The sequence below is a fragment of the Dermochelys coriacea genome, chromosome 22 (assembly GCF_009764565.3).
Source record: "Dermochelys coriacea isolate rDerCor1 chromosome 22, rDerCor1.pri.v4, whole genome shotgun sequence".
NCBI lineage: Eukaryota > Metazoa > Chordata > Testudines > Dermochelyidae > Dermochelys > Dermochelys coriacea.
In genome coordinates, this window is record NC_050089.1 from 18602407 (window position 1) to 18627340 (window position 24934).

General features: G+C 46.3%; 1 protein-coding gene across 1 annotated transcript; it reads left to right on the plus strand.

Moving 5' to 3' along the window:
• The first annotated feature begins 744 nt into the window (after positions 1-744).
• Positions 745-23892, plus strand: VPS11 (VPS11 core subunit of CORVET and HOPS complexes). The gene is made up of 16 exons (XM_038380495.2): positions 745-1113; positions 2612-2760; positions 2963-3098; positions 5557-5720; positions 5852-6099; positions 7598-7799; positions 9679-9830; positions 14361-14547; positions 15022-15165; positions 15638-15826; positions 18552-18713; positions 19222-19361; positions 19704-19906; positions 20486-20657; positions 20961-21183; positions 22956-23892. The coding sequence occupies exons 1-16, from the start codon at positions 960-962 to the stop codon at positions 23118-23120; spliced, it is 2790 nt and encodes a 929-aa protein (XP_038236423.1). The 5' UTR covers positions 745-959; the 3' UTR covers positions 23121-23892.
• Positions 23893-24934: the final 1042 nt, after the last annotated feature.

Genomic DNA, 24934 nt, shown 5'->3' on the forward strand with positions numbered 1-24934 from the left:
GCTTTTGCTTCTTCGTAAACCTCCAAGAAATTTGAAATCAAACATTTGCAAAATAAGAAAGCAAGAAAAAAACTACAAATATCAGAAATGTTATTGTTTTATAACCTATTCTAGTCTCATGAAGTAACTCAATTCTAGAGTGGGAGAACTTAAGCGGTTTTAGGTTGAAACAAAAAAGTGTTGTGTAGTTTTTGTGTGAAATACTTGCTTTTTGTTACTTGTTACCTTGTCTGCCTTATTGTAACCTTAACAGGATCTATCCAACTACCCTAGGGATCCATGATTTTAGGTATTTAAAAGGGTTAGCTCTAGCGTTTGTCCTACCTTCCTCTAGTGGGCCCTTCCCTGAGATTGGTTGGAAGCGGTATGTACAATAACATAAAAAAAAAAAAGCAATGCTCCTACATTGAAGCATTATCCATCCGTAAGCCCTGCCCTATATGAACGTCTAATTAGCGTTATTGAATAGTGTTCCTCCTATATTATTTCAGTGTTGACAATCACTCCGCTATCCATCAGAGCAAAAGGCCTATCAACAAGTACCTCGTGTTAGGCCGTGTAGGGGGTTATTCCAAACGTGCTGCAGACATGCTGCATGGCCAGACGATTGTGCCCTAGGACAGGGCCAGCTCCATGTTCAGGCCTCGATTCCGCAAACTCTTACCCGCACGCTTGACTTTCCTCCCACGAGCAACCCTGCTCACTTCGCCGGCCTCACTCGAGCGGAGGGAGGCGGGGACACGGGAGTTGGCAGGGCCGCAGGCGCAAGGGGGCACCCGCGCCCTGACCGCCTCCGCACGCCCGAAAACTACAGCTCCCAGCAGCGGCTCGGCGGACAGCGCCAGCCCGGCGTCCCACGTGACATGGTCCCCGCCCGCCGTCCGTCACGTGCGCAGGGAGAGGCCGTCCTCGGCGGCCCGGTCACCTGACCCCTGGCAGGTCCAGCTCTGGTCGCCAAGATGGCTGCTTACCTGCAGTGGCGCCGCTTCGTGTTCTTTGACAGGGAGACGGTGAAGGAGCCGGCCGGGCCCGACGGGGGCGGAGCGAAGCCCTTCGCCCTTCCGCCGGGAATCACCGTTTGCGACTCGGGCAGAGGCAGCCTGGTTTTTGGGGATATCCTTGCCCGGGGCTCCCTCCGGAGGACGCCGTCTGGCGGCCTCCCCCACCTTGGACGTTAGCGGGGGGAGTGAAGCAGGGATTCCCTCGCCCCCTTTTAATGCTAGCGGGTAGGAGAGAGGTGGGGCGCCTTTCCTCCTCCTTCTTGGGCGCCAGTGCGGCGGGATGAGATTTAGGAGTGGCCAAGGGCGTCAGAGGGAAATGCACAGATTGTGCCACCTGGCGCTGCTGCCGCCAACCGATGGGGAAGGCCAGTGAGATCGCACCGTCCAGGGTCGGCAGCTTAGTGACAAGGTTGCTCCCCGTGCCTGGCTGGTGGTGTAATGTTCAAATATTTCCATATCTGTTTCACGTCACAAAATTGTCCCCCACTAATCTCAGCCCACGGGTCCGGGGCTGGATGAGCTGTGTAGTCTGAACTCCCACTTACTGCTAGAGGAGAGTGCTTCTGAGTGGGGCTGAGGCACATTGATGGTGTGGAGAGGAAGAAACTTGCTCTCCCACCACCCGTGCGTTGCCTGTGTTGTGAAGAAATGAAATGGAAAGTGTGTGAGTGATATATAATGCTGTCAAATTTCAGAATATTTCTCCTTTATAGAAAGAGAGTTTGGGGTAGTTAACTGGGGTATGGTAGGCATTCACTGAAACCACAAGGAGTGGTTTTGCTGACGTAATGTGTGTTTTTGGAATCGCTCAGGCTTTAGGAAGTGTAGTCCATTTTCTTTGTTGCATGATGCATGTGAAGACACTTGTGAATGTGTTCTGCGTAATAATGAGAATCGCTGTTGGTAAGAACTAGAAAGAGTACAATAGGCAAAACTGTTTCATCTATTTACTAGAAATAAGGTGACCACCCTCATCTTGAAAGACATTATGGGTTCAGAGTAGCAGCCTTGTTAGTCTGTATTCGCAAAAAGAAAAGGAGTACTTGTGGCACCTTAGAGACTAACAAATTTATTTGAGCGTAAGCTTTCGTGAGCTACAGCTCACTTCATCGGATGCATTCAGCGGAAAATACAGTGGGGAGATTGATATACACACACACAGAGAACATGAGACGGTGGGTTTCATCATGCACACTGTAAGGAGCGTGATCACTTAAGATGAGCTATGGGTTCAATACAGGAAGCTTCTGAAAGCCTCCTGTGAGGCGCTTCTCATTGGGAGTTGTCAAAAGTGTTCAGTGTTTCACAGCATTGGGCCCTAAACTAATAGTAGGATGTCTGTTAGGTGTGTGCCGAGCTGTTGTTTTGTTTTTCAGTTGCCCGTTGGCGTATAGAAAATGTCTGCCTCTTCCAACTCCAGGTCACCTGCACGTTAAAATGTTCACTAAATGTTTTGTTGCTCTGCGATCGCCTCAGTGACTTGAACAATAGCTAGTATAAGTGTATTTGGCCAGCTGTCGATAAATAAGGGTAGCTTAAGAAGGGTTTGGTTGTGATATGTGTGGTTTCATATTTTTTTTTTTTCTCTGAGTACCTTGACTATCATCTACATATGGAAGGTCAGATCTGGTTCTTGCCACGCTCCCTTCAGCTTAGCAGTTTCCAGGCTTACAAGCTGAGGGTGACTCACCTGTACCAGCTGAAGCAGCACAGCATCTTGGCTTCTGTTGGTGAAGATGAAGAAGGCATTAACCCGCTGGTAAGCCAAATGACAAAGAGGACATGAGCCCACCTTGTGTGCTTTCCTGAGGAAGAACAATGTATTGGGATTAGTTTGGGAGTGTCTTTGGTGTAAAAACAGTGTGTTAAATTCTAGCCCTATGGACTTAAAAGGGACCAGGTTTTGGCCCCAATATACCTTAAGACCATATCTACTCACATTCTGTCTGTGCTGATTGCAGGTTAAAGTCTGGAACTTAGAGAAACGAGATGGTGGGAATCCTCTTTGCACAAGGATTTTCCCAGCAATACCGGGTAACAAACCTACAGTTGTGTCCTGCATAACTGTCCATGAGACTCTTAACTTCATGGCTATCGGTAAGTGAAAAGCAAACGCCTCCTGGAGGTGCCGAACAAACTCTGAAGTTAATACGATGGAATGAAAATGGATTGGTCCTACAGAAGGCAGCGTAGAGTGTTCTGACTTTTTCACGTCACGTGGCTTTCGTCTTAAAGAGAATGTACCTGACGCTAGTTGAAAATGCCAGTAATTACTTGCTAAAGTTTGGCAAATCTTGATTTTTACCATAATTTTTACCATAAAACAAGAGTTAATGTTTTATTGAGGTTTAAAAGTTAGGTACGTGCTCTTTATCTATCTTGCAAGAAAGGAAAAAAACGGACACAAAAAGGACGCTCGGGTAATTTTGACCCCAAATTTAAATTTTGTTCAGGCGGAGGAGAATGGGTTTTGCAATATGGAAATACCAGGCTACAAAATATATAGGAAAGATAAAGAACGTAACACTGGTGGGGGAGGTGCGTTGTATGTTAAAGAAACCGTAGTCAAATAAGGTGCCAATCGGAAATGAAACAAACTGTACCATAGACTCACTATGGATAGAAATTGCATGCTTGGCTGGATTTATGCCGTACGCGCCCTAAGGCACAGCATCTTCAGCGCCCCCGCCCTCTCCTCACCCCCCCCCCCACCCCGCCTACAGCTGACGTTTGTGTTTTTTATCATTTTAAATATGTAGTTTTTGTTATTGTATTGAATGAAGGTGATTAAAACGATCACATAGATAGCAGGTAGGTGCTACTTTACTGCACATGTGTCCTTCCTTGACTTTTGCTTCACAAACACGCTAATGATATCCTCATAATCCATACCTTTTTAAAAGTTATCCTTCAGTAGTTAAAAGGGTCCAGGCTTCTGACCCTCGGGAGCACCAGGCTAAGGGCTTTAGACCCGGAGGGAGTGCTGGGGCTGAAACCCCGCAGTTCTTTTCCCGGCTTCAGCCCCGGAGGGCAGGGTGCTGGGGCTTGGGGCTTTAGCTACGAGGGGAGCGCTGGTTTCAGCCCCGGCGTGACCCTCCCCTGCTGAAACTGGGCGCGGAGCTGTACGAGCGCTGGCGCCCCCGCCCCCCAGGCAGAAGCCGGGAATGGAGCCTTGGGGCTGAAGCCCCGGCACTCCCCTGAGATCTAAAGTCCTGAGCCCTGGTGCTCCCGAGGGTCAGAAGCCCCGATACCCCCAGAGCCCTGACTGCCCCTACCTGCAGTCCCAGCCCCACTCGGAAGTGGTGTCTGAAGTCTGTAACGTCTTGTTCAGAGTTGTGGACATTTCAGAGTTACGGACAACCTCCATTCCCGAGGTGTCCGTAACTCTGAGGTTCTACTGTATCATTGGGTTGTTTATCATTTTTAAAATAAGCCTACGCTAACCACTTTTAACCACATATGTACAGACTTTTAACCCACTTTAACTTTTGGATGATCCTAGAACGCCAGTGCCCCAGGCACGTGCCTACTGTGCCTAATTGGAAATCCGGTCCGGATTGCATGCTTGACTTAAAAAAAAAAAAAAAAAAGTATAGCGGTGGGCATAGGTTACCAACCACCTGACAAGGATGGGGACAGCGATTCTGAAATGATAAGGTTGGTTGAGAGAGGCTCCAGAAGCAGAAAGCGCAGTTATAATGGGTGATTTCAGCTTGCCTTATGATGACTTGGTAATCGTCACGTTGTGGCGTGACGCAGAGATAAAATTTTTGAGACCGCATGAGTGACTGCTTCTTGGAGCAGCTAGTTCTGAACCCACAAGGGGCAGATGAGCACGATTTGTTGGGGGAAGAATCAGCACGGCTTTTCGTAAAGGAAAGTCACGCCTCACCAACTTATTTGGATTCTTTGAGGGCGTCAACAACCACTTAGACAAAGGTGATCCAGTGGATATAGTGTACTAGGACTTTCGGGAAGCCTTTGACGAGGTCCATCACCAAAGGCTCTTATGCAAACTAAATAGTGATGGGATAAGAGAGAAGGTCTTCTCGTGGATCAGTAGCTTGTCCAGAGACTTGTTCTAAAAATGTGACTTTTGACCAACTGGTTTCCTTCCATTTTACAATGTTGACTTTTATAGTGCTAATTATGTACATGTGGCGCACTGTGTGATTTAAAACAACTGTTACACAAAACTGGTTCCAGTGAGTTAGGCATCTGTTGTAGCAAAGCAAAATAGAAAAGAGCAATAGGAGAAAATAAACCATAAAGAAAGCGTCTGTGTAAGAAACAGAGATTAAACTTTCTCAAACAGAAAAGCTTTGCACGGGCCAGGAGATGGCCGTGAAGAGGTCCTAGTAGGCCCTACTCAGGAAGGGAGTTGGATACGTGTGTCCATGAAGTGAGAAGACCGTGGGACCACCCCAGTACGCATATCTCTGTGTGGGGAAACAACAAGGAGGATCCAGCTGACTGTAGCTGTCTTGGACTTAATACTAGTAAATGTTTGGAAAGCGCCATAGACATAAACAGTTTAGTCCTTTTCCTTCAACAGGCTTTGCAGATGGAAGCGTTGTGCTTACAAAAGGGGACATCACACGAGACCGACACAGTAAGACCCAGATCTTACATGAAGGCAATTACCCAGTCACTGGCCTTGCCTTCCGCCAGTCTGGGAAAATCACCCACCTTTTTGTTGTCACCACGGAGAACATCCAGGTAAGATATTGGCTTGACCAGGCTGTAATGGAGGTCAGACTCTGGCCCACTGATTGTAACAACTCCTGGTTATTTATCACCAATCTGCGGTTCGATGTAATCTCTAAAAAAAAATCATATTTCTTTCACAGTCCTATATGCTGTCGGTGAAGGATTATCCTCGTCTGGAGCTGGACACGCATGGTTGCGGTTTACGCTGCTCCACGCTCAGCGACCCCTCCCAGGACCTCCAGTTCATTGTGGCAGGAAACGAATGTGTGTATCTGTACCAGCCAGATGAGCGTGGCCCCTGCTTTGCCTTTGAGGGACAGAAGTTGATCGTTCACTGGTATCGGGGATACCTCGTCATTGTTTCCAAGGACCGGAAGAGCTCTCCAAAGTAAGACTCCGGGAAGCAGATGAGTCCATTTTACATGTATTCACTGTGCAGCTTTTGTTCTTTGTAGCTCTCCTGGTGCTTTGTTGTGCAAGGCTATTGTGACACAGATCCCCATTGCTCTCAGCTGGCAGAGGGCTCGCTGGTCTGTAACAGCAACTCCTAACAGGCCTGCCGCTTTCATAGTATTCACTCAGAAAGAGTACCAGTTGCGGGTTTTAAATGGTTATGATTATCATCGTAAATGTAGGTACGGCTGCTATGTAAGGAGTTATGTGTATATCCACTGGAAATGTGTTCTGATAGTTTGTATCAAGGGGTTAATCCCCAGAAGCGGTGAAGAACTGATTTCCTGCCGGAACAAAAATATTTATCCGTCTGTCTGTTGACATGTATTGTCTCATTCACCATCCCCAGTCTGAGCTAAATGCAGAGGAAGAATTGTGAGATTTAACAGGAAGAGAAGAACAGCAAGGGGCTCAGAACCTTATCCGGGGATACACTTCAGCAGTTTACTAGACTATAGAAATCATCCTGAATTCCTCTGTCTAGGAAAAAATCGGGTGTTGCGATTAAATTCATGAAAATAGGGTCTCAATCAGGTTTGGTTGAAAACACTGCAAAAAGGCTTTGGGTAAGATAATCTTATTTGGACAGAAGGTCAGACAGCTCAGGTTAGTCTCTAGGAATGGTGTTACAGTTTTGTTTGATAGGTAATCCTTCTGTTTCCATTATCCTCACTCACTATCTCATCAATCTTGATCTTTGATGATGAACTTATGATTGTGTTCACTCTAAGTAGAACTCAGTGCTGTAGGATTGTACGGGATGCTGCTCCTGAGCTGAATCATTCAAGATGATGTGTACACTGTTGCCTTAGGGACAGAAAACCTCTTACTACTGTCTTATTACTGTGAGTGTTCAGTGATTAAGGAGCTGAACGCTACAAGGGAAGGCTTCAAAGGGATTTCGGGACTGGAGTGCACCTGTTAACCTGCAAGGCATAGTAAAGAGTGACATAGCCCAGAGGAGATTCGGCTTGGGAGCCAACAGACTGGAAGTGTCAGGGAGCTGACACCCAGTTAAGCAGCAGCAAGTCTCTCTCTAGCTGAAGGCAGAGTGGGTAAGAAGGTGACTCTCAGTCCTGGGCACCCTGAGAATCATCCCAGGTGTTGACTGACATTACTGTGGCATGTGATTATTATTAGAGCTCTGGTAAAACCTGCTATGAATTCAGCTGAATATTCAGAATCCAGTCATTGCTCCTGAGACAGCTGCATACACCACCATCCAGAGCCAGTTGGATCTGTCACCACCCTTTTATAACTCAGATATGATTTCTCCCATCGAGTATCTGGACTAACAACGTATGACATACTCGCGTGATTGTTCAGAGGTTTGTATCCCGGCTCTAAGTGTGTTAAGGAGACGCTATTGAGAATGTGACTCAGAAATCCAAGAGCATGTGTGTTAAACTCGTCTTCTTTCTTCTGGTATCCAGATCAGAGTTTGCTGGGAGCGACCCGCAGAACTCTGACAAGCAAATCTTGAATGTCTACGACCTGTGTAACAAGTTCATCGCGTACAGCTCGGTCTTCGATGACGTGGTGGATGTCTTAGCAGAGTGGGGGTCTCTCTACGTGCTGACTAGAGATGGGAAGATTCATGCGCTTCAGGAGAAGGATACTCAGACCAAACTTGAGGCAAGCCACCTTCTTAATCTGTGTTTTATGGCTTCAGAATTGTAAAAGATCCACAGATTAGAGGTCCAAAGTGCTGGCTTCTCAACAAGTGAGTTATATACTGGCAGTGTTGTTGTTGCCTTGTTGCTCCCAGGATATTGGTGAGACAGGGTGGGTGAGGGACCAACAGAAGATGTGACTTCACTGACCTTGTCTGTAAGTGAGTTATATATCAGATGAGCTAACAGCTTCTCTGCACAGCCAAGTCATTGTAGATAACTTTGTATCTTATACAAACGCGTATAGGGCTTTGGACAGCATTGAGTGGAAGGAACACCTAGCCTTGTGGGCACTTATGACATTTTATTTTTATTTTAAAAAAAGTTTCTAGTTCTTGTGAATCAACAAGAACGCATCCGTTTATAATCTTCCTGAATCTGCAGACAGTCTGAGACACAATAGCTTTGAGAGGTGTGAACTCTCCCATTAATCTCAATGGAGTATTCATTTTTAAGCCTTATTATGGACTCTTGAATGTAAGCATTAGTTATGTAATTGATGACCAGTTGGTGAGTGGTATAGGGAAGGAGGTGAGAATGAAACCTAAGGGGGTGGGAATTGCTGCTAAGAAAGAAATGCAGAGGGGAGAGAGGAGGAAATATCTGAAGACCGGGTTGAGGGACGGAAACAGAGAAAGGAGGATAAGGCGGGAAGGGAAACAAAGGTCAGAAATAACGGTGTACCTGAAGGGGAGCAGATTTCCCTGTTGCGTGAGTCTGAATATGACGATAAGGGACTGAACAAATAATTACTGACAGTTCTGTTATTATGTAGTAGAATCTGGCTTTTACTGATCTCTGTGGTAACCTGCCATTGATCTCAGTAGAAGGTCTGGGCATCGAGGGGAGCGTGTTGTCCTGAACATGTTCTTTGGCTTGTGGACTGTAATTAAAAATTAAATTTGGGCCTTGCCACAGAATTAATTTAACATCTCCTTCCAGACATTTAACTTTTCCGGTTTGTGAGTCTTGAGGAGAGGGCCGTATGTGGTGTAGGGAAAGCAGGCACAGGGACAGAGATGGTTAAATGTAAGAGTGACCATACTGGGTGAGACCAATGGTTCATCAGGTGCATTATCCTGTCTTCTGACGGTGGTTGATGCTTCAGAAGGAATGACGGAATAGGGCAGTTACTGAGTGATTCATCCCCTGTCATCCACTCCCAACTTCTGGCAGTCAGAGGTTTAGGGACACCCAGACCATGGGGTTGCAGGTATCCCTGACCAATAGCCATTGATGGACCTATCCTCCATGAATGTATCTAATTCCTGTTTGAACCCAACTATAGCTCTGGTTCTCACAATGTCCCCTTGCAATGAGTTCCACAGGTTGACTATGCGTTGTGTGAAGAAATACTTCCTTACGTTTGTCTTAAACCTGCTGCCTTTTAAAGGGTACATACTTGTGACCTGATGTGTGGAAGTCTCAAAGAGTCAGGACAGGAGTTGGGAGGTGGATACATGTTAGTCAATATGTTGCTTCTCTGCAGTATGCACAATCTGATCTGTCCATTACACATAATCTGATTTTACTGATTAAGTCCCCTACATTCTCAGATCTCTGCACTGGAGTTTCTTCTCTCTCATTCCCCATAAAGAGTTCATTCTCCTCATCCACCCCACCTTCAAGGCTCTGCCCCTGTCTTCTACCTTTGCTGCCTTCATCTCTGTTCTATGGTAGTGAGATGCCCAAGTCGCTCTGGTCTGAGGTCGAAATTATAAGTTTGTGGGGTATCTTGGTTTCCTTTGGGATTCAAGGCGGGGAAATTGCCTGATCTCCGCGTTAAGAAGGCGAGAGAAGCTCTTGCTCGCATATTGCCATCTTCTCTTCACATTTCACAGATGCTGTTCAAAAAGAATCTGTTTGAAATGGCTATTAACCTGGCCAAGAGTCACCACTTGGATAGCGATGGCTTATCAGAGATTTTCAGGCAATATGGAGATCATCTATACAACAAAGGGAACCATGATGGAGCCATTCAGCAGTATATACGGTAGGAAGGGCCATGAAAAGCCAGGGGAATATAATTCAAGTATACAGGGCTGCTGAGGCCTTGCATTTAGCTAGACTGTGGGTAAAAGACACAAGTCAAACCTAATGTAACGAGTTGTAGTGGTAATAAAGGGTCTGTCAATCAGCCTTACAGGGTTCTAAATTAACAGCATCACCTTGGGAAAGGAACGTGAGCATCACTGTGTACAGCTCAGTGAAGAACTCTGCTTTTTTACCACAGCTATATATTGAGCGACAAGGTGTTAGGATACATAAGGAACAGGATCGAGACTAAGAAAAAAAAATTATAATGTCATTAAATAAACAGTGGTTTGCCTTCATTTTGAATTCTGTGGGCAGTACTGGTTATCCCATCTCAAAAAGGATATTACAGAATTAGGGGCAGTTTATAAAAGGGTAACAGTAATTGGGTTTGGAAAACCTCTCCTGTTAAGAATGAAGAGATTGGGATTGTTACCTTAGAAAGGAGATAAACAGGAGGTAATGTAATATAAGTATATAAAAATAATGAATGCCCCAGAGGAAGTAGATCAGGAACTTCTGTTCTCTCTGTCTCGTAACACACGAAACAAAAATATGTTTGGTGAGATTGAAAAGTCACAGTTTCAAAACTTGATAAAAGGAAATACTTTTTCAGATAGTGCACATTTAGAATGTATTGAATGTATTGTCACAGAATGTCGTTGTGGTCAAGAATTTAGCAAGATTCAAAGAGTGATTGGACACTTATTATGGATAACATGAATATCCAGAGATATGATATATGTTATTTGCAGTGTTGTGGTAGCCACGTTGGTCCCAGGATATTAGAGAGACAAGGTGAGTGAGAACATAAGAATGGCCCTACTGGGTCAGACCAAAGGTCCATCTAGCCCAGTATCCTGTCTTCCAATGGTGGCCAGTGCCAGGTGCCCCAGAGGGCATGAACAGAACAGGTAATCATCAAGTGATCCATCCCCTGTCGCTCATTCCCAGCTTCTGACAAACAGAGGCTAGGGACACCATTCCTGCCCATCCTGGCTAATTGCTATTGACTGTCCTCCATGAATTATTCGTGAGGTAATATCTTTTATTAGATCCACTTCTGTTGGTAAAAGAGACAAGCTTTCCAGCTACACAGAGCTCTTTTTCAGGTTTATGTAGCCCAAAAGTTTGTCCTTTTTCACCAACAGAAGTTGGTCCAATAAAAGTTATTACTTTGTCTCTTACGTCATGTCTGCACTACAAAGTTGTCAACTATTTAAGTAGACATCGAGCCTCTGATTTAAGCAAGTTGATCTGGTGTGTCCACACCACGCTCATTGTGTCGGTGGAGTGCGTCCTCACTATCAGCGCTTGCATCGGCACACGGAGCACTGCGCTGTGGGTAGCTATACTACAGTGCCTGTAGCCGAATGGAATTTTGGGTAGGGCTTGCAATACCTCATGGGACCAAAATATTGGCATGGGTGGTTATGGAAACATGGTGTTAGCCTCCTATGAGGCACTTACCTCCCTCCCTGAAATCAATGGCAAACAAACCAAGCCTTTTTCACGCCTTTTTTTTTTGAAAGCCTGGGTTAGCTGCACAGACGCTATATCACGATAAGCATGGACGCCGCTCAGCTGCACAGTCTTGTTGTGAGCATTACAATCACCTCACACCTTATCCTGCAGTATTTACACAGGAGTTGCTGCATGCAGCAATGTGATATCACGCAAGCAGCCCTGCTGGAAGCCATAGAACAAAACAATTCACAGTTGCTGGTGACAGTCATGCATCAGCTGAACACAGTTGAGTGCCGTTTCTGGTTCTGGGAAACAAGCAGTGACTGGTGGGACTGGATCGTTATTCAGCTGTGGGATCACAAGCAGTGACTTTAGAACTTTTGAATGCGTAAGGCCACTTTCCAGAAACTGTGTGCAGAGATTTCCCCAGCCCTGAAATGCAGCAATACTAAAATGAGAGCTGCTCTGACAATATAGAAGTGAGTGGCGATTGCTCTGTGGAAGCTTGCAATGCCAGACTACAACCAGTCAGTGGGACGTGAGTTTGGAGTGGATAAATCTACCATGGGATCTATCGTGATCCAAGTTTGCAGGGCCAATAACAGACTTCTGCTAAGAAGGGTAGTGACTCTGTGCAACGTGCAGGACATAGTGGATGGTTTTGCCAGGATGCGGTTCCCTAACTGCAGTGGGGTGATAGATGGCACACATATCCCTATCTTGGCACCAGACCACCTTGCCAAAGTGTACATAAACTGAAAGGGATACTTTAGTGGTGTTGCAAGAACTGGTGGATCACAGGCTGTTTCACCGACATCAACATGGGATGGGCAAGAAAGGTGCATGGCGCGCATATTTAGGAACACAAGTCTGTTCAGAAAGCTGCAAGCAGGGACTTTCTTTCCAGACTGCAGAATAACCACTGATGATGTTGACATGCCAATCATGATCTTGGGAGACCCAGCCTATGCTTTGCTCCCCTGGCTCACGAAGCAGTATACCGTCCGCCTGGACAGCAGTAAGTACCGGTTCAACCACAAGCTGAGCAAGTACAGAATGATGGTGGAATGTGCCTTTGGATGTTTAAAAGGTCGCTGGCACTGTTTGCTTACTAGGTTAGACCTCAGTAAAAGCAATATCCCCATTGTTATCGCTGCCCGCTGTGTGCTCCATAATATCTGTGAAATAAAGGGAGGAAAGTTTCCGCCGGGGTGGGGGGTTGAGGCAGATCACTTAGCAGTCAATATGGAGCAGCCAGATACCAGGGAAATAAGAGCCCATCAAGGGGCTCTGTGTCTCTGTGAAACCTTAAAACCCAGTTTCAGCAATGAGCCAGAGTAATGTGACACTTACCTGTGGTGTTCCTTACCAAACTATTCCCTCCATTGCATTTTCTCCCCTGTAAACTTCACCCCCACCAACCACCATGTGTGGAATGAATAAAGAGCCTTTTTTCCTCAATCCATTTTGTTTTATTATGCACACAAACACAACAGAGAAAAGTAAGATAACCTTGGGCAAAAGGGCTGATAATAGTGTGAGGGGAGAAACAAGGAAAGCTTGCTTACAGATGCACTGCAGTAACAATCAAAGGTCTGGGAATGGACACCTTCTGTTCCTTGTATCGTCTCCTGATGCTGAGTGCAAGGGATATAGACTCCTTCCCCCCCACGCCTCATAGGACATTTTGGGGAGGAGGTGATGATGGCAGGCAGTGCTACAGAGGGAGTCTAGCATCCAGCAGCCTTTCTTGAAGCTCAACCAGATGCCTCAACATGTCTGATTGCTCCTTCATAATCTGCAGCATCTCATCCTGCATGGCATGCTCTTGTTCCCTGCAAGCTCTCCTGTTCTCCCTGTCTATGGCCGTGCAGTGAAGTTGAAAGCGCTCTCCAGAGCGGTCACAGCAGAGCACTGTGGGACACCTCCTGGAGGCCAATTCATTTGAATTACACAACGCGGTGTCTACACTAGCCCCTATTGACCCGTGGATGTCGAATCAAGTGCTACGCCTCTCGCGGAGGTGCAGTAAAGAAGTTGACTTTACAAGCGACATAGGTCAGTGGAAGGGACTCGGTAGTGTAGAGACATACACTAATAGATTAACATGTTGACCTAAGTTTGTTGTGTAGACCAGGCCTTAGTGATGCAATAGTTAATGCAGACAAAAATTGCTTCAAGTAGCCAATCTAATTTTTTGAGATGAGGTCTTCATCGGGGGGGACTGATTATCCCAAATCTGCGTACTGTGGGTTTCTTACACCTTCCTCTGAAGTACTTGGTGCTATCCATTACCATAGGCAGGATACTGGACTAGATGAATCACAGATCTGATCCATCTGGTAATTTGTATGTAACACCTGGGGTATGTTTCACTGAATGTAGTTTTATTTTTTTTAATTTTTTTTTTTTTTAAATCTCATACATTTCTTTTTATACCAGGGTTTATACAACTTTAACAAAACGTGCATTTTTGAGCCTAAAGTAACTTGACAAGTGGCCTTTTAAAGTTTCATAAAGTGGGGTATGGGTAAGAGGCAGGAGTTCTTGCTTAGAGCTATCTGTCTTATTTAGAACCGATATTTCTGTCTCTGGGATTCTTGGGATTTATGTAGTGTTGAGTTGTGATCGCAACAGTGAAATAGCAGGATAATAGTGGCTAAGATGTTGAAATGGGTAAAAGAGCTCTGACAATGGGGCTCAGGAAACCTTGTTTTTAAACCCTTTTTGAGGTGGGTCTGAACTCAGTTGTGTGTCAAAACCACACCTTCCCCTTAAAATAGGATGTTAAATCGTCATGTTTTTCCACCCCAACCTTAATCCAAGCCTCTGGGGCAGAGGAGTTTTAAGTTTGATCCACTACATGTGAGGATGGATGGTATCATGGTCTGACCAGTCATTATTTCTGAAACATAACTAGTGGGTGGGTTCCTATTGATGTCCAGAGCTTTATTGTGATGCTGTCAATTCCTTTATCACTGGCTTATTGGAAGTAGCAATCTCATGTCCCTTTTCTCCCAAGAACCATTGGGAAGCTAGAGCCATCTTATGTGATCCGGAAGTTCTTAGATGCTCAGCGTATACACAACCTGACTGCGTACTTGCAGACACTCCACCTGCAGTCCCTTGCCAACGCAGACCACACCACACTGCTGCTAAACTGCTACACCAAACTCAAAGACAGTTCCAAACTGGAGGAGTTCATCAAGGTAATGGGAGAAAGTAAAAGTAGTTATGCAACACCATCAGGTTAGTACAGTGATAAGAAAAAGGGTAATAGCAACATGGTTGACTGATTCCAATAGCAGCTTTGCCCACATAAGGACTGCTGGATTAGTCCTTAGCATCCTCATGCACTTGTGCACATATCTCTAAGCTCCTGGCACCACTGCAGCATTCGTTTGACTTGCCATCTTAAGCTTTGAGCGTGGAAGATTGTTTGTGTTCCTAGTGTGATTCAGTCTTAGAAATCTAACTAGAACAATGGCCATCTGCACATGCAATGCTTATCTTGCATGAGAGGAATTTAACGGTCACTCTTTGGGTCCTCATGCATGGAAGCTGGTCTGTCTCTGCCAGCAGCCTAGAGGATTCTTGCTGATAGGCCAGATGTCTGTAAATCCATATCAGGCCTATCTCTCTCCTTCTTCCCCCAGTAATGCCCCATCATTTCCTCCTTGCAGACCAGTGAGAGTGAGGTCCACTTTGATGTGGAGACAGCAATCAAGGTGCTCCGTCAAGCAGGTTACTTTTCCCATGCTGTGTACCTGGCAGAGAAGCATGCACACCATGAATGGTTCCTCAAAATCCAGCTGGAGGACATCAAGGTGAGAAGATACCTTTAAACATTTCTATTTGATCCCTATATGGTAGGAAAGCCTCTCTTTGTCAGGAACTCTCCTCCATGCAGCATGGGAGTCTAAGCTGCTCATGGGACAATTGTGCTAGCAGTACAAACAACTACTAGCATTGTGCAATAGTCAGACTTGCCTCTGAGGCATATAAGTAATTACACAGGGCTTAAATGTCCTCTTGCTTCTGGTGCTGCTACTGGGATAGCTGTTTTGTCCTGGATCAGTGCCAGTTGTCCATCTGGCTGCCACTATTTCAGCCCACAGATGGCCGCATTTCAGTGGTGGGCAAAATTATCATTTGGGATACCCTTTTATTTATTTATTTAAATAAAATACTGCATTGTTTCCCTGCATGTTGGCTATTGTGCAGAGAGGGCTTTGGCTTTTGTATCTGAAGTACAGAGGGTGGTACCACGTGCCAGCTTTCACCAGCTTTTCCTTGCAGAATTACCAGGAGGCCTTGCAGTACATTGGCAAGCTGCCATTTGACCAGGCAGAAAGTAACATGAAGCGTTATGGCAAAATCCTGATGCACCATGTCCCCAATGAGACCACAGAATTGCTGAAGATCCTATGCACGGACTACCGGCCGACAGGAGACTGTGAAGGCTCTGGGATGCTGGAGGGGAAAAAAGTAAGATCTGGGTAACTGAACCAGTCTGCTCTTGAGTGAGATGATGTAGCTAATGTGATGGTTTCATAGCTGACAAAATAGGACGAGAGAGTGTCGGCGTTAAGGGACGTTTCCTGTGGAGACGTGGGGTCACGGATGCCGTAAGAAACCTCGTGCTTTGTTCCATTGCTACTGAAGACTTAACAGACCAGGGTGAGCACCCTCTGGTATTAGGCAGGTCTGAGGACTCATACATTGTATTGGGAAAATATGACACCTTTGGATCATGGGTGAGGTGGCATCTTTACTACCTCTACCTGTATAATTGTTTCTTGAGTGAACAAGAAGCTGGAGACCTCGGGTCTGATCCCAGACTGATCTCTCCTCTCCTCTCCGGGTAAACAGAGGCAATGATGAAGTGACTTGCACAGTCAATGGCAGAGCTGCGACTAGAACAGAGGAGCAGTAGCTCCCAAGGTTCTGCTTTAAGCACTAGGCAATTCTCTTCACTAGTTCCTCCCCCTCTGTTCCCAAACCTCTGCACTGGAACATATGAGCAGAGCCCAGCCTCCCATCACCACCCTAAGGGGAGTTGGTGATGTGTTGGCAGAGGCTTTGGAGCAAGGGAATTGGATTGCTTGGGCCTGTAGGTCCCACCAGCACCCTCTAGTTCCCCACTACTGCATCCTAGACAATGGGACACAAGGGTCCGTGTGGCTTCTGTTTCAAAGAAACGTTGGACAGGGCCCACCAACTTCCCCCCTTAGAGATGGCTCACAAGGCCTCTGTTTCTCTGAAAGAATTGGGGACAATCGGCAGCAGGGCAAGGGGGCACTCTCCTTCAGAGTCCTTGGTACCTTTCATGTCCTCTGACATCAGCAGAGTTATGAACTGAACTTTGAAAGTGCAAAGAAGTGGTTTGGGGGTTGGGTGCTGATTGGGGTGGAAAGGAAAGTGAGACAACAGGCACTGAATAAGCAAAAATATTGGGTCTAAAGCATAACCAGATAGGCTAACGATAAAGTGGAACCACTTCTGAGTGGTAGGAAGGATGGGAGAAGGGCCCATTGGGTCAGTAATAGGGGAAGGTATTGTAGGGACTGGAGGAGGGGCTGAGTTGGGGAGAAAGTTTATTTAAAAAACACAAAAAAAACCCTACAACTAAGATTTGTGATTTTGATGCCCTGTTTATGTTTGTCTGACCATCACTGTTTGCCTTAGCTGTTTAGGTTGTAAGGTCTTTGGGGCAGAGACTACATCATCTTATGTATTTGTACACTGCTGTGCACAATGGTACTCTGACCCTCTTTGTTATCCATGGGTATATCTGTAATAAAATATTTAATAGCAATAGACAACTCATTGTTCTGCACTGAGCTGCTCTAATTCCACCAAGATCACGTGAAAGGGAATCTCCCTGGATCTGGAAGGTAGAAGTGTGAATTTCCAGAGTTTGGATCTGCTGGTTGTTGAGAGAGATTCATCTTAGACTAGGTGGGGAGTGTACTCCCAGGGTGACGCCTGGAAGCTGTTGGAACCACCGTGCCCCCAAACCGTTCAGCTGGGTTGGCTTCCCACATCGCTTTTGCTGAGAACACCCAGCCAGCCCCCTCTGAGCCCTGTTATCACCCAACACCACAGCAGGTGGTGCCACATACCTAACTGACTGCTTTACCTAAGCCATTCATGGACCCACAATGGAGGCACCAGCCAATTGCCCAGCCTTGCACCGCTACTGGAGTATAAACCCAGAAGTATACTGTCTTGCACTTCACAGGGATCTGTATGGTGAAAGTTCATTTAAATTAGTCTGCTTCCCCCTCGATGTGGGGAAGATATGCACCAAGCCTTTGTTCACTGAACTGAGATTTTCCCAAACGCTTCACTCAAAAACATACTGGTTAAGATAAAACAAAACAAGTTTATTAACTACAGAAAGATTTTGAGTGATAAATGATAAACAGGTCAAGGCAGATTACCTAGCAAATAAACAAAAACGCAATCTAAGCCTCATATACTAGATAGGATTTGAATCAGTGTCTCACCCAGTTAGATAGTACAAGCAGTTCACCAAGTTCCCATACTCAGGCTAGAAATCCCGTTAGTCTGGGACCAGCACTTCCCCCAGTTCAGTCTTTGTTCCTCATGTGTTCTCTTGGGTGGGGAGTGAGGTCCCGTGGTGATGTCACTTCCCCCTTGTATAGTTTTTTCCATGTGGCGGGAACCCCTTTGTTCCAAGCTAAGTTCCCAGCCCAATTTGTGGAAAAATTAAAGTACCAAAATGGAGTTCAGTATCATGTGATCTGATCACAAGCCCTTGTATTCTCCTGATGAGTCATAGCAGCCATTATCCATAGGCTGGCTGAAGCGTCCACAGGTGAGGACAAGCCTTTTCCATGGCTATTGTCTTTGTTGATGGGCCATTAGCATTGTCTAGCTTCTTCATTGTTGTACCTGAAGGACTAGCAGTGGGTGCTTCCAGCCTCACATCATACTTTAGAAACTCCCACATAGCAAGATTTCATAACTTCACATATGATGATAGTACATACAGTCCAACAATATATTAATTTTTAGTAGATCAAGACTTTTAAAATGATACCTCACAAGGCATACTTTGTACAAATCATATAATAATTTCATCACCAAGGGAAATATGGGGTGCTTTGGGATGCTGAGTGCCATAGAGAGACATGCATTTGGTGTTGGACAGTGTGTCTGACTTTCTTTCTGGCTTGTGTTAAAGGCTAATTCTGAGGAGTTCATTCCAGTCTTTGCAAACAACTCCCGGGAGCTCAGGGCTTTTCTGGAGCACATGACGGAGGTGCAGTCTGACTCTCCCCAGGGCGTCTATGACACACTGCTGGAACTTCGACTCCAGAACTGGGCACATGAACAGGATCTGCAGGTTTGAGCTCCTTTCACCCTGTAGCTAGAGAAGGGGCTTCTGTGGGCCCACCATTTCTATTTGCATCATTTTTTAACCTCTAAGCTCTGCTCATATGTGGTGTTAATACAGGGTGACCCAAGCATGCTGTGCTGGACAGACTGTGCTGGTTTGTCCATTTGTCTATCTATTAAATTTCTTTTAGGTTCGGCTGGACTCTGTCCCTAGGGGTCTCATTGATTGTGGGTGCTGGAGAATTATGACCCTTTGGGAAAGTGCCTTGTCTCACTCGCCTGCACCCTTTCTGTTCTGAAAGCTGGCTCCCAGCAATCCTCTTGATCACTGAGTATTTCTTTGCTAATCAAGGCCAAGGAGAATTACTCCTGTTCTTTTAATAGGGAAAGGAGAAGAACAGAGGGAACTCCCCCCCAGCCCCCAGGAGAGCTGCAGTGTAGGTGTCCAGTCCTTGAGGTGGAATTTGCCAAGCTCCTGCAGCTTAACGCTCTGTTTGGTTTTGTCTCCTTTGCAGATCAAAGAGAAGCTGCACAGCGAAGCCATCACCCTGCTGAAGAGTGGAAGGTTCAGAACAGTTTTCCATAAGGCTTTGGTCCTGTGTCAGATGCACAACTTCAAGGATGGTGTCCTCTACCTTTATGAACAGGGCAAACTGTGAGTGCTGCTTCCCTTCCAGGGACTGAGCCTTCTTGGTTCAGGCACTGGACCACAACCCTTTATGTACTACAAGAGGAAGGTAAGGGTGAGGAACCTCTGAGGGTCTCAATGCAGGGACCTAGGTCAGTTGCCAAGCTGAAAATCTAACCTGTGTCTCTGCTGCTGTTTTTGCGGAGGAGTGGTGTAATGTAATGTAGAACGGACTGGCTGACCTGAGTTTTTGCAGTAGTGCTGGGGAATTATGTGACCGGGTGACAGGATGGGGTCCCTGCAGCAGTGAGTAGGGGAGAGGTGGGCTGACCAACTGACCTGTTCTCACCCTGGCTCCCCTTTTTTCAGTTTTCAACAGATCATGCATTATCACATGCAGAATGAGCAGTACAGGAAGGTGATTGAGGTGTGCGAGTTGTATGGAGACCAAGAGACCTGTCTCTGGGAACAGGCCCTCAGCTATTTTGCCCGGAAAGAAGAGGACTGCAAGGAATACATCACAGCAGTACTGAAGCATATTGAAAACAAGAACCTCATGCCTCCACTGCTCGGTAATGACAAGACCTATAGCAAGGAAATAGGGCTAGAATGAGCTCTCTCTGGACAGAGAGTTTGGAGGAATGCAATAGTCAATGCAGCTTGAGATGTAGCTAGTCCACTAGCAGTCTGCACTATAGGGAGGGCACATACCAGTGATCTCTGATTGAGGCGGGTGGTTTACTAATTCTAATCAAGCCTCACAACCTGCCTGTGACTAAGCAGTATCCCCATTCAGTCTCTGTGCCTTGGTTTTCCCCTTTGGTTAAGTGTCTTGCCCAAGACAGACAGTGAACTAGTGACAAAACTGGAATAGAATCCAGGTCTCTTGACTCCCAGTGCCCGGTTCTGACCACCTAAACATCTCCGTGTCCTCTTTCTGGAATCCGCTAAGCACATTGGTTGCTAGAACCCCCAGTTTCTGTCTAATACCTTCTAAAGTTTAGAGTTTTATTCAAGAGTTTTGTAATTCAGTAAAACCCTGACCTCTTACGCCTTTGGATGGCATTTCAGAAAAGAGCAGTCCAGATTAGACCAGCATAGCTGTTCCAGCTCTTGGTTTGTGTCTGTATTAATGTGCTGGTTATTCTCAGTTGTGCAGACTCTGGCTCATAACTCCACGGCCACGCTGTCTGTGATTAAAGATTATCTTGTCAACAAGCTGCAGAAGCAGAGCCGCCAGATTGAGCAGGATGAGCAGAGGATTCAGAAATATCGTGAAGAGACCACAAGGATCCGCCAGGAGATTGAAGAGCTCAAAACCAGGTGCAGGAGACACTGTCACTCTCTCTCTCTCTCTCTCTCTCTCTCTCTCTCTCTGTCTATATAAAAGTCTAGTTTGAGCATACTATAGTGTCCATCCCCAAGATCTCCTCCTGTTTTGTTGCTGGTGGTTGAGTGAGCTTGAGAGAGTTTTGGAGACCTAGAAGGAAAATCCTGCCTTCAGCAGCTGCTCAGGTGCACTGACTCTGGGGTGTCTTACGTTGGATAGTCCTCTTTCTTCATTTTCTTAAGAAAAATTGTATTCTGTGTCTCTCTCCCTCCCTCCCCACACCCAAATTGTCTCAGTCCCAAGATCTTCCAGAAGACAAAGTGCAGCATCTGTACAAGTGCCCTGGAGCTGCCTTCAGTCCACTTCCTGTGTGGTCATTCCTTTCACCAGCACTGCTTTGAGAGCTACTCAGAGAGCGATTCAGAATGTCCCACCTGCATGCCAGAGAACCGAAAGGTCACAGATATGATCCGAGCCCAAGAACAGAAGAGAGATCTGCACGATCAGTTTCAGCATCAGGTAGGGGTATCACCATCACTGCCCTTTTCCCTTATACCTGCTAGGTTTAAACCTCTGCTGTGCAGGGGCAGCAGGTTTGTAGAAATTTTGTTGGTGCCCAGAGCCCACTCCGCCCCCCCGCACCTGCCTAAGGCTCTGGGATGGAGTTTGGGTTGGGGAAGGAGGTCTGGGGTGCAGGCCCTGGGCTGGGGCAGGGGATTAGGGTGCAGGCTGGAGGCTCTGGGCGGGAGTTTGGGTGCAGAAGGGGTGAGAGGTTGGGCTCTGGGAGGGAGTTTGGCTGGGGGAGGGGGTCTGTGGTGCAGGCTATGGGATGGAGTTTGGGGATGGGAGGGGGTGCAGGCTCTGGAACGGAGTTTGGGTGTAGGCTCTGGGCTGGGGCAAGGGGTGGGGATGTAGGAGGGGGTGAGTGATGCAGCCTCTGGGCTGGAGCTTGGGGGTAGGGGTGCAGGCTCTGGGAGGGAGTTTGGGGGCAGGTGTGGAAAAGGGGTGGGGGTGCAGGCGCTGGGAGGAGGTGGGAGGGTGCGGCGCTTACCTGGGGCTCCTAGGCAGGGCAGGCCGGGGGATCTCCACGTGCTGCTACCCCCAGACACTGCCTCCGCCGCTTCCTATAGGCTGCAGGGGTGCTTGGGGCGGGAGCAGCGCGTGTAGACATAGACACAGACCCACCCTGCCATGGGGCTACAGGGAGGGGCCGGCAGCCACGTGGAGCGAGCAGGCAGGAAGTCACTCAGCTCTGCTGTGCTGCCATTGGTGGGTGAGGGCCCCGGTCCATTTTAAATCACCCAGGGGAGGCGCGGGGGGCGGAAGGCAGGGCTGAGAGAGAGACCTGGCCTCAAACATTCCTGGAGCCAGGCTCAGGGCCAGGAATTTTCTGGTGCCCAGGCACCATGGGCCCATAGAACTTGCCGCCCATGCTGCTGTGGACAGTATGCCTTAATATATCCAGGAGTTCAGGCTCCTGTGCTGTTTGAGAGACTTGTTGAGAACAGGAAAGGATGAAGCTACTTTGCAAACATGTCCTTATTGAACCTGATTTGTGGAGTATTGGTAGCTGAATGACTTGTGTCTGAGATGCCTTCCATACCGAAGGATTCTTTTGTGCTTTACAAATGGAGGTAGCTAGAGGTAATTTCCCTTCAGCTGTCACTGAAAGGCATCCACCTGTAAGTTGGAACATGACAGCTAAGTAATGGCATACAATAACACTGCACAACAGTTTGACCTGAAACTATATAGTGAAATTGAAGGAGGTAGAAAATAGTTGGTCAAGTTGGAATTTGCGCCAAGTTGGCCGAGGCAGGTTTAAGACTGTAAAGGTAGTCTCTCTCTTTTCAGACCTTTTCTAAGCAAGGATTTAAAAGTGTTATGTTAGAATTTGTAGCTAATGTATTCCAACAAAAATTAGATTAGATAGAAAAATCTAATGTAGACAAGGCAGTGTGTACTTTAATATATGCTAAGTTGGTGGTGTTAAAAAGCCTAGGGTTCAACTTGATTTGACGGCACATGATTTAAATGGAGATGAACTGGATATTTGGGTGAACATGTGGATAATTAGGAAGGCTGAATAACCTAACTACAGAAAACCTTTCTTGAGGTGTGTGTTAGTACAAGAACTTCCACCAAGGGTGACAATGCTCCTTTGCTTGTGCACCACAAATGCTCCAAAATGAAGTGACCAAATATGGTTGAGATTGCAGCAAATGGCACGTGAGTGCTTTTGGATCAGGACCCAACTCTCTCTTAATGAAGCTTCTTTTTGTCTTTGACAGCTCAAGTGCTCTAATGATGGCTTCTCTGTTGTTGCTGATTACTTTGGTCGTGGGGTTTTCAACAAGCTCACTCTCATTACGGATCTGCCCCCAGGCAAATCGGCCACAACTATTGACGCTGGCCTGCAGAGGGAGCTCCTCATACACACAAAACGCAGCACCTAGAGCCATGCCTTCCCTGGGACGCCTCCCTTGTGGATCTTGTACTATACTTACCTTGAAGACTGTAAATTAGTTGCTTCTTGATTTTTCAATTTCTCCAATGAACTGGGATGGAACTTGACTGGAGAGGATCTAAAAAGAGGGCGTGAGCTCAAGTGGCTATAAATCTTGTGTTATTGGAATATATATGATGCAAAGAACTGTGCACTTTCTGGAAGGGTTTGAGTCCAGGTCAGGGTGCATAGCACCCTTCTGAGAGCCTCACGGTGCCTTAAGCCCTGGGCACACCAACCTGTCTGCAACGCTACAGGGTAATCTCTGGTGTCACATTTGCCCAGCACAAAGCCTTTTGCAGCAGGTTTCCGCTGGGCAGTAACTGATTGTCCTGTGGGTTGGGTCAGCCAGCGTTGCAGCTAATTACACTATACTAGCTTGACAGAACTGAAGGCTATGAAAATAATTGGGTTTCTTGCCCAATGATTGAGTGTTGTGTGGTGTGCTTGTGTTTGGATTTTTTGTTGGTTTGTTTTTTAATTTAGTTGCTTGTAGACCAGAGATGAAGTCTGGTTATCACTGATGGAAAATCAGAGTTTGGGGCCAGATGGTCTTTTAGGGGTGTAATTGCTTCATTTGGTTGCTCTGAGATTATTTTATGTCATGAAGAATGGCCTAAGAGGCATGTAGATAGAAATTCAACTCAAAAAGTGACTTCAGAATTTTTCATGGCAGCTGCTCAACCCATGTTACACCTGTATTAAAAGTGACCTCACACAAATTCAGTTGTGCTGTAACTGTCTTTCCATTTAAAGGTTTGAATTGCTTACTATAAGAAATTTCTTATCTACATACTTTGAATTTATGCATGTTTTGTAGCTCAGAGAAATGTGAACATGGGCTTTTTTTTAATGTGAACTGACTGTGATGATTTAGGGATATAATCTGCCCTGGCGGGGCCCCTGGAGCTACAAGTTATGTATCTGAAAAGAGAAGAAAATACAGTTCTTCATAACAAGTTAAATGTAGGGTTTTCTCTTATAGAAATGCAAAAAATGTTTTACACACTGCACATTATTCTTATCTATATATAAAATAACTTCCAGTCCCTCACTCTGCCCCAAAAGCAAATGCTGGTCCCACTAACTGCACGTAAGCAATAGTCAGAAAATCGCCTCTATTTCTGTAGTACAGTGTTGCTGAGCTATGGATTGTGTGTTGATTATATTGATCACTTAAGAATGCCCAGTTATCACGCTGAGTTTTGACATGTTCTCGTCCCAAGATCAGGCCCAGTATTAAAATTACTGTTGAGTTGGGAACCTCGCTGCATGCTGTTGTAACACTCACACTTTAGGAACCTTACTGTATTTGTAATAGTTTTATTAATACATTTAGCAAAGTCACATTTGCTCTAACCCCACAAGAGATAATACAGAACGTACATCTGAACAGCCCTATACTCGCCATCCCTTACAGAATAACCTAAAACGGTAGATATCTTCCTCATCTCCAGTGGCCATCATCTGACACCTCCCAAGGCTTCAGCTCTCTCTTCTCTAGAACACAGGCAGGGATACAATATGTTGGTCTGACAACACTACGCCTAATGTATATTTAGTAGCATAGGCGCCGACTCCATGGGTGCTCTGGAGCTGGAGCATGCACAGGGGGAAAAATGGTGGGTGCTGAGCACCTGTCAGCAGCCCCCCTATTGACTCACCCCTAGCACCTCCCACCCACTGGCAGAACTCATGAATCAGCAACCCCCCATCCCTCCCTGTGCAGAAATTTAGGACTTAACTTTGTTTAAACCCTTGCTT

Coding starts and splice junctions, on each gene's coding strand:
- VPS11 (XM_038380495.2), top strand. CDS start 960: ATGGCTGCTTACCTGCAGTGGCGCCGCTTCGTGTTCTTTGACAGGGAG. Junction 6,100..7,597: donor GACCGGAAGAGCTCTCCAAA/GTAAGACTCCGG, acceptor TCTGGTATCCAG/ATCAGAGTTTGCTGGGAGCG. Junction 15,827..18,551: donor GGATGCTGGAGGGGAAAAAA/GTAAGATCTGGG, acceptor CTTGTGTTAAAG/GCTAATTCTGAGGAGTTCAT.